The sequence below is a fragment of the Chenopodium quinoa genome, unplaced genomic scaffold (genome assembly GCF_001683475.1).
Source record: "Chenopodium quinoa cultivar QQ74 unplaced genomic scaffold, ASM168347v1, whole genome shotgun sequence".
Classification (NCBI taxonomy): Eukaryota; Viridiplantae; Streptophyta; class Magnoliopsida; order Caryophyllales; family Amaranthaceae; genus Chenopodium; species Chenopodium quinoa.
The window spans coordinates 1,387,415-1,397,860 of NW_018743212.1; the positions used below are offsets into that span (position 1 = coordinate 1,387,415).

The 10,446-nt window shown below is 32.3% G+C and overlaps 1 protein-coding gene across 1 annotated transcript; it reads left to right on the forward strand.

Annotated features, from left to right (window-relative positions):
- Nucleotides 1–473: 473 nt before the first annotated feature.
- On the forward strand, nt 474–5,497 carry LOC110734309 (GTP-binding protein SAR1A-like). Its single transcript, XM_021914407.1, has 3 exons — nt 474–894; nt 1,624–1,755; nt 4,900–5,497. The coding sequence occupies exons 1-3, from the start codon at nt 766–768 to the stop codon at nt 5,218–5,220; spliced, it is 582 nt and encodes a 193-aa protein (XP_021770099.1). The 5' UTR covers nt 474–765; the 3' UTR covers nt 5,221–5,497.
- Nucleotides 5,498–10,446: the final 4,949 nt, after the last annotated feature.

Here is a 10,446-nt window from a genome sequence, read left to right on the forward strand (position 1 = left end):
CCCTCCACTCCTTATCCTCTAAAAAGCATCACGATTTATAATTAAGGAACCAATTTGATTAAAAAGAAAAAAAAAAAAAAACTTTTTGGTGATGTTGAACAGTAAAGGGAAGAATCACTTTGAATTTGAAAAATAAATTCTTTTGCCCAATTAGAATATTATTTGATTCAAATTATTTATCTTTTTGCTAGTTATGACTAGATGTCTTATAACCTTTTATCAATGAATTAATCAATTTTAACTTGAATTTTTTTTCTTTTACCCATAAAATATCAATTTAACATTATTAAATCTATTTTTGTTTCCTAAAAAGAAAATCTATTTTTGTTAAGATCATTTAAATTTTAACCTTTTCATTTATATTAGTACAAAATATAGTATATTTTTCTAAGTGTAGTTTATTTTCCTTGTAATTTAGTTATTTTTTTTATTAACTTCTTAAAATAAAAATTGAAAATTGAATAGAGTATACTCAGTATGGTATGGAAAATTCCATAATTCAGCAACCCAATGAGTCAATGACACATCCTTGCACCATTCTCACATCACCTTCCCCTCTTTCTCTCTCTCTCCAGATTTTCTCATCACTCCATTTCTCTCCAAATCAATCTTCCTGTCGGCTGCATTTATTACTAACTATTTTCATTTTCTCGATCATCCCACATTTTTAATCTCAATTTTTTGGGTTTGATTTAAATTAGTTTCTCAATTTTTGTTTTTTTCCAGATCCCAGAAAATCTGAATTTAAAAAGTTAATTTATAATTATGTTTCTTTGGGATTGGTTTTCTGGGATCTTAGCTTCTCTTGGGTTATGGCAAAAAGAGGCCAAGATCTTGTTTTTAGGCCTTGATAATGCTGGTAAAACTACCCTCCTTCATATGCTCAAAGATGAGGTAATTTTTACTATTAATTTTGTTTTGTTTGTTCATAATTTTTTGTTGATTAGTATTGATTTATTGTTGGAATTAATTTAATTTGAAATTTCTCATCATGGTTTTTGCTTTGATTATTCAATTGATTGAAATTTAGGATTGCCCTTCTCATATTTATGAAATGAAATTTGTCTGAGAAAAATTGAATTTTTGGAATGCCCTTCTCAAATTAATGAATTATGTTTTTGGAATACCCATCTCATATGTGTGATTATTGGTGAAAATTAAATTATAATATAAGCCATCTCATTTTTATGAGTTTTACTGGGAAAAAATTGAATTAAAAGGATTACCCATCACATATTGATGAATTTAGTTGAGAATAAATTGAATTTTCGGAATGCCCATCTTATATTTGTGAACTATTTAAGGGATAAAAATTGAATCTTTGGAATTCCTTAAACAAGAAAAATATGACGGATTTGGAGTTCCGATGTGTTATGTTATCCGATCCATGACTCCATGAGTAATATAGTTGGGTGTCTGCATGTCTTTTTTAATTTATCATTTTTTTTTTGTAATGTAGAGAAATGTAATTTGGTCTTGATTATTGTATAAACTTCTACTTCTTGTATTCTGATTTGTGACTGAATGATGAAGAAATTGAAGTGATTTGGGTGATTTAATCTTTGCTGGGATTTTTAAGTGCGCTGTTGTTTGATATATGTAATGGCTGAATGGTGAGTGCAGAGGCTGGTTCAACATCAGCCAACACAGCACCCGACATCGGAAGAGTTGAGCATTGGGAAAATCAAGTTCAAAGCTTTTGACTTGGGAGGTCATCAGATTGCTCGCCGGGTTTGGAAGGATTACTATGCCAAGGTACATTATTTTGGTTGATAATTAGCTGATATGTGCTATATGGTTTTTTGGAAATTGTTGAAGCTTGGTATTGTTGGTCAAACTCGCAGTGACCATACTGACCAATATTCTTTTATGTTTCATCTGCTAACCAGGTTGTTTTATTCTGTCATTTCTCGTAATTGCAAAGATAAATGTTACTAGTAAATAATATAATCTAGATACAATATATTGCAAGCATTGTTCATATTATGTTCGACGCTGGAGGTGAACCATCCATCTTTCCTTGCATCCATAAGATAGATGAAAAGGAGTAACTGCTTGTGCTTAAACGACGATAAAGAAATACTGAGATTAGCCACATTCTCTGCTTCATTAGGCTATAGCTATGTACAGGATTTACAGAAAGTGATATGCATCACACTTCTTTTGCTTGCTATAAGAGGTCAGTGAAAACAATAAGTGATAAATATAGTCCTTAGCAATTGGCTTGCTTTTAATGGCTTTAAATACCAATAGGTTTAATATAAAGTAGCTGAACTAGTAGAATACGGAGTATTAGCCAAAGGAAGGATTTGAAGTAATTATTGATCTGGATGAGCTGCATGGACTACATCTATTCAGCACTTCCTTCATCTTTGAAAGATCACCCTGTCCTCTTCTTTCACTTCATCAAGTGTTGTATTAAATGGTGTGAAAATTTCTTCTTTAGCATGTTGATTTGTAGATAGAGTAAAGAGAAATTGTTGCTCAATGGCCTCAATCTTTTAGGTACAACCCAAAAAGGAAAGTAAGGACGGAAGGAGTATGATTAAGCTTCCGGGTATGGCTAACAACGCAAACATTATTTTTTTATTCTATTGAGTTTTGAAAGTATGAGACTATGAGAGTAATTGGTTAGATACCAGCTGCTAACAGCAAATTTACTGAACAATGTAAGATTGAGGTGCAGTTAATATTTGTGTGGATGGTCAAAATCAGATCATTTTAGCCAACCACATCAAGCCACAAGCATAGACAATCACATTGTTCAATGGAATATTTTCTTGGGAGACCCAAAAATCATATTCACTGTATGTACATCGCTTCTACTAAGGGTTTTGATAAAAGATTCCTTTTAATATGGAAAGGGACAAAGTGTTATTATCTGTTCTTTAAAGAGTGATAGTGCTTTGCATTGCTCTAAAGAAGCCAACAATCCTTCACTGATTATTTGTCTTATCAGTGAAATGGCATGGCATGGCTTGGACAAGGGTAGAGTGCTTGACTGAATTAATCAAATGCGTAGTTGAAAACATTCTCTTTGAAAGTGAAATTGATTCTTCTAGTCTCATAGCCTTCCTTGGAGCTGCTTCTTGTAAAATGGCGAGGGAGACGCGCAGACGCGTTGTACAAGATCTCATATACAGATTTCTTGTAGCCAGGTTTAGCAAGCAGGAGACTTAGCTTGGTGCATAGTGCTTAAATATAAGTATGAATGACTTTCTTTAGACTCTCTTACCACCCTAAAAAAAAAAAAAAAAAAAAAAAAAAACTGAAATTCGTTTAATCTGAAAAGGAATTGGCTGTATGGGGTAGATCATTTACTGTGATAGTTACTATTCTTAAAACTGACTGGTAATTAAAGAATTTGGCAAACTAGCGTCTTTTCTCATTTCAGACCAGCCTTGATGAATTTTTCCTCTTGTAGTGAATTCTGGCTAAGGCCAATATAGGGGTTTCTTAATACTTATGGAGTAGTTTTTATATCCTAGTATTTTACATGTATAACACGTGCATTTGTTTCTTGTATTTGTTGTACTATTGGCTTTTATTCTGTATGATTTCCACTTTATCTTCCAACGTTTCTGCAATTTTTATTGCTCTTTAAGCCGTGGACTTGGCCTAGGTCACTCGGTCACTCCATTCTTTTTAATAAAAACACTAAAAGGGCTACAAAATTCTGGTCAGATAGCTTTATGCATGGTCATTCAGGATTTCCTCCTTAGATAATATTCTGCCTGTAAGTCTATAATCCGGATAGGGCCTTCCTTTGGTGGATAGAGAAATGAGAAAGGAAGTTGTATTCAGATGTACTCCGTATAAAGAACAAAAATATGATGGCATACAGTGATTATATATAGGATGTATTGGCTTATGTTTGTAGTGTTGCCGTGCTGAGATAGGTTAAGCAACTTAGCTGGATTCTACTACTAGTGTAACTTCTTTTTAGTTGGGAGTAATTAGATAGTTCCCCCATTCTTGTTTTCTTCTCTCTGATGCGTAGAAATCGGACCCATTTAGTGGAAAAGGACAGAAGGTAAAGAAGGTGAACCACTGGATGTTCTTGTCTGGGTGTTCTAGTTCTAGCACAAGTGACGAAAGGTCAGTACAGTAAGTTTTGAATTTTCCTAGAGGGTGGCGGAAGGGAAATGTTTCTAAAATTTCAAGTTGAACCATCAAATTTTGTTGATAATGGTTTGCCTATTATGTGAATAGAAGGGGATGGAATGTCAAAGTGATTGGCCTCTGGGAGAGGCTGATGATGGCCTAAACCTTCAATTTTACTCCCCTAGTCAACAAAGTAAAGTCTATTAATGTCAAAACAGTTTAACCTTTCCCTTGTTGATTGCTCTCGCCTTTCTTTAATTTTATCCATCTAAACAGGCTGTAAACTACAGTTACAGTGACGGTTTATACTTATAGATTTTAATATGCTGCTTAGGCGACCCATCATTCATAATTTGTCATTTAGAGAGCTACTTGTTTTTTGTCCCATTATTTAAAGCAGATTTTTTTTACAGCGAGCTTTATGGTGTGGAATTTGGATTTGTACTCGTACAAGTCATCTGGAAACATGACTTTTCTTACGTATTGATACTTTGTACTTTTTACCTTTATCAAAAATAAAAGGTACTAGAAACAAAGTTCAAATAAGGAAAATTAGTTTAGATAAGGGTTACCTAAATACATTTCACATCCAAAATAACTTCAAATAAAAAGTTTTTTTTTTTTCCTTTTCTTTCTTTCTTTCTTGGTGAAGTAGTAGTCTAGTAGGACACCTTTGGATATTTATACAGGGCATCATATTACATATCCAGATGTCAATTTGTTGCCATTAATTGGTGAAATAAGAACATGTTATATTTGGTACAGTACAAGTTATGCATATATTTTCTCTCGCAGGTGGATGCTGTGGTGTACCTGGTTGATGCATTTGATAAGGAGAGGTTTTTTGAGTCAAAGAAGGAACTAGATGCCCTTCTATCTGATGAAGCCTTGGCTAACGTTCCATTTCTCATCTTAGGCAACAAGATTGACATACCATATGCAGCTTCAGAGGATGAACTGCGCTACCATCTTGGACTGTCCAACTGTACAACAGGCAAAGGTAAAGTAAACCTGGCTGGCTCCAATGTCCGACCTCTCGAGGTTTTCATGTGCAGTATTGTCCGCAAAATGGGTTATGGTGAAGGATTCAAGTGGATGTCCGAGTACATCAACTAGAAGATTGCGTTGGCTAAGTTTCACACCTTGTTAACAAGAAGGAATATGTAGGGTATGAACTAAAATATTAAGCGAGGTTGATGTTATACATCACTTAGTTTGAAATCGTTTTTAATTTTTTTAATTAAGTGGCTGGGATTAAGAATTTTATTGCCTCGGATTTGCATGGAACAGCCAGTGAATTTTTGAATCATGCAGTCTAATCAGGATTTTTACCCATTTTGAGTTAACATTTCATATCTGCTTGAAAAAGTCTATTTAAACCTTCTAGGCCTAATTTTTTGTCTTCGAATTTTGAAGTAATAGCTCTTCAGTTCAGAGTAATATCTTGTTACTTGTCTATCTCTCGCAGGTAAAACCCATAGTATTATGTAACACCCCTCAAAAAGCGAAGACCCATAATCTTCTACGTACTAACTATAATGAAAGGAAAAAAATTAAAAAATTACCCAAACATTAATTATGGGTGCGTTCCACAATAGCTTTTAAAATGTCGGTTAAATTGCTTAAAAACTGTCAATCGAAGAATATTGGCACAAAACGAGTTATTCACACTCATAAGAGTCCTAACATACTATGAAGTACTAGTATATTTTATCCCTCATGATTCTTGAACAAACCAAAGCCTAATTTCCAATTTTTCATTAGATTTTTTAGATTTTAGCTATTACGTATCAAAAGTTATCTTATGAATGTGAATAATACTCTCAATATACATACCAATTCTATTAATTTAATTTATAGATTGTGTCAAAAAAAAAAAATTTAATTTGTAGATATATTCAACTTCTTTTTTCTACTCACTCCGATTCCTTTAGTTCTTCTCATTTGGAATCTTGGTATTTTTTTTTTATTTTAGGAATCTTGGTCTATTCATAAATTGAAAGAATCTTCTTAATAACTCTCAATATATAAAACACAATGTAGACATATTTGGTTTAATTTGATGTGTCTCAATAAGTAGTTTATTAATATTTAATTGTAATAATTTTTTATAAATATGTAAAATAGTTTTTTATAATCAAAAGTAATATATTGACAAATGTACACATGCAAAATGTGAAAAACATTTAATATATGGGAGAGTATTTAGAACAAACCCGAGTCTAAATTAGCCAATTTAGTCAATCAAGTCGGACCCGATCAATTTCACTAGGTCGGTAGAGCTAGGAGCTAGTTTGATATTTCACATATGTTTTTCATTGCAAAATGATAAAAGAAGACAACGATAGAAATTAACCCATGATTAAATAATCTTGATCCAAAACCAAAAGGAAATAACCCATGAAATTTCCCTTAAAAATTTAATCACACATTTCCTTCCACGTCACAATTTTTTAATACAAAGACATTTTCCATTCAACGTATACTCGTTTAATCATTTTACTATTGACTTTTGAACTCTTCCCTTAAATCACACGTACTACACTCTCTTTTGACATTATATATATTTTACATCAATTTTTTTTTATTATAAATAGAGCCTTTCTATCTCAAATCTCACACAACAAAAAAAAAAAAAAAAAAAAAAAAAAAAAAACTACCAACATCAAAATAATTTGACCTTTTTTTTTCTCTAGGAAAAACCAAAAAAAAAAAAAATGTTTAATTTGAGTTCATGTTTTAAGGTTCAAAATTCATCAAACACAAAAAATATGGCAAAGTTAGTAGATTCACTAGGGCAACTAAAACTTGTGAACCTCCCTACAACGGTTGCTGAACTAATGCTTGAACATCCCGGCTTCGCGATCGCTCCCATGGATGAACTCCGGGAGACTCGTCGTATAACGGCGATGAGGGCAGATGATGTGTTACATGGTCGGAAAGTTTACCTATTAGTGCCGGTTGATAAAGTCAACTCTAGGTTGACTGAGTTGCAAATGGCTGCTATTGACTCTCTTGTTTGTTCTTGTAAAGGTGGAAGGACACGTGGCGGTTCTAAGGTTTCTCCTGACTTGGAGGCTAATGGTTTAGATGGTCAAAGTTTGGAGGACTTGGTGAAGGATTTGAGTGAGAAGTGTACAGGTTTAACCCGTCAAAGAAAGAGAATTTGTAAGGTTTGGGAACCTGTTCTTGAACCCATTTTAGAAGGATGCTAATTAAATTTAGAATGTACAAGTATATAATAGTACTTATTAGTGAATTTTGATTTTTGACTAGTAATTTGATACTTATGTAAAAACCAAATTAAAAACAATTTGTGGATCCGTATTATTATTGTATATAAACCTAACATGATTAAACTCCATGATAGGTTTATTTATATACTTTATCTCTTTAGTCTTGAGACTATTGTATTAAATTAATTTCATTTGTGGAGTAATAAGCTCTCCACAGAAGTCTGAAAAGGTGTACATCCATCATTATAATAATTTTCCAAACCATCTATATGATGACTATAATGTGATAATGATTGTTGTTGTTATATTTCTTCATTGAATAATGTACAATATATATAGAAGTACAAGGTGAGGAAAGAGGTAAAACAGAATCCTACAAAATCGGAAGAAGATAACTCTAATATGTACAGCAATAGAGTGAGTCTATCGAGCTGGCACGCGGTGATGATTATCAATCAATAACAAACAAGTCTTCTCCTATAATCATGTGATATTGATGAGCATTGCATGATTATCCTTATACCGTAACAATGACTTACAAAATTATAAGAATACAATCTACCGAAATTATTGTAAAAGAATATAGTGTTCTTCTCAACATTGGAAATCTCCGTGATAATAAATAATTTAAGAGCTTGTAAGTTAGAATCTCCTGTATAACATAACCGCCATCCCTCATCCTTGACGAAAACCCATATGGAGGAAACAAAATTTAACGAAACTTGTTTGTTTGACAACATAAGGCAAATCGGAATCAAAATCGAACAATAGTCTCCCTTTTTTCTTAGAATATAAGACATGCACATTTTTACGATGTACTACTGGTACTGTACTGTAAATATAATCAAACCTTAACCTCCTCCAAAGATGATCACTTAGTGAATAAACTGCCTTGGGGAAGATACGGAATCCATACACGAAATCAAGCACCTTATAATCATCACTAGACGGAGCGAAACCAGGATAGTAACCAATGTCATATTCCGTAGGAATAAATGGACAAGGAGGAATTACCACCGATTTTCGAAGCATAATTTATATAATTATAGTCTCCCTTTTTTCTTAGGGAATAAGTTAATTATTTTGTTTTCATGTTAGGAAAGTATTTGAACTTGTAGTACGTTTTTTGGTAGTTTCCTTTTTGTTTCCTATTTTCTTATCTTTATATTTATGTATGGTTTATTAATTTCCTACTGTTATTTGGTTTCCTTAAAGTTACTTTCCTAATATAATAACATCATAATGTTTCGATTAACCTTATCATATATTAGTTCTATATATATTTCATTATTCTTTGATGAAAAAAAACACACACAAAGACCTTTTTCCTCGCATCAAATCTTCGCAAAATACTAAAAAATAAAAGAAGAAAAAATGGGAAATTTGAGCTCATGTTTTGAAATAAAAAAAGAAAGCATGGCAAAATTAATTGATTCGCATGGAAAAATAATTTTAGTCCTTCCTTCAACGGCTGCTGAAATAATGCTCAAGCACCCTGGTTTCGCCGTCACTTCAATTGAAGAACTCCGGCAAACTCGCCAGCTTCGGTCATTGAGAGATGATGACGTGTTACTTGCTCGGAAAGTTTACCTACTAGTGCCGGTTGATAAAGTGAACTCTATATTGTCTAAAGCGCAGCTGAATGTTATTAATGAGATTGTGATACGTTCTTATTGTAATGATATGTTGGGTGGTGGAAGGACACGTGGCCGTTCCAAGGTTTTCCCTCGTTCGGGTTGTTCCGGTGTGGCTAGTCAGAGCACCGTCGTAATCGAGCAAAGAAGGGGATGCAATACTTGGAAGCCTGCTCTTGAGCCTATCTTGGAAGAGTGCTAGAAAGTAGAAACCCTAATATTAATTAATTAATATTAATTAGTATGATCAAGAATTAGTCTAATGGATGTTGAGTACGTAAAATTGTAACGTAATTATGGCTTTAACTAAGGTATTTCATTCTTTGTTATGTAGTTTGTAGTTCGGATAATGAAATTATGAACTTCCAATCGTATGTTATTGATGTTATTTTCGCAATTTAATTAATTAATGATTCTCGATATGGACTTGTTTAAACACGAGCCATAATAGATTACAAAAAATTGGTCTTATTTGTACTAATGTGCTGCAATGATTGGCAATTGTGAAGAATTTACATGAAATTGAATCAATAATTTCATACATGTCCAATTTTTCCAGCTTGTTTACTTGATTAATTAGAATAATACTCATGTAACTTTTTAAATTTAAAATAGAAAATAAATAATAAGAAAATTCCTTTCCCAGAAATCGTGTAACTTTTTAACTTTAAAATAGAAAATAAATAATCAATAAATTCCTTTCCTTATTCAGCCAGATTAATTTTAATTTCATCATTAATATTCAAAGCTTGCATTTAATTTACTACTGGTGTCTAAAATCTATCCCTTAGCAAAATCTAGAACCTTTTGTCAAAAAAAAAAAAAAAAAAAAATTAATAAAAAATAAATTCTAGAACCAATCAAATAATTTAGGCTAATAATAATAGGGCCCATAAATGTTCCTCAAACTGGGCCCTTGGATAATGAAGTCAGATAATGGGCCTATTCCAATCGGACTAAACAAGTGTTAAACATTAACCAAGTGGCCAACTTACACATTTGACCTTGATTTGTTTCGTTTGGGGTTGAACAAGTTTTAGAGAATCACTATTCCTTGAAGAGTTGAAGATCTTTCCTATGTATTGATGGAACTATGTAAACTAATTAATTTATCCGCTAATCTTTTTGCCTTAAAAAAAAATATATAGTTAATATTAATGTATCGTTATATATGCATCATACCATATGTGTTTTTTTTTTTTTTTTAACAACCCTCCCCCACAAACTAGTTACTCACTTGGTTAGAGTTCAACATTTCAATGCATATTTCTCACTTTAGGTGCTCCAAGTAACACTGCATTTATTACAATTTGGCAATCTACGCTTTAACATATAGCACAAGAAGTATATAATAGTTACAAGAACTATATAGAAGTATACTTTTAACATTATCACATACTCAATATAGCCTTACGATGAATATAAGGTGACTATGAAAAAGACGTGACATACATATTCTTAATTACAAGAAT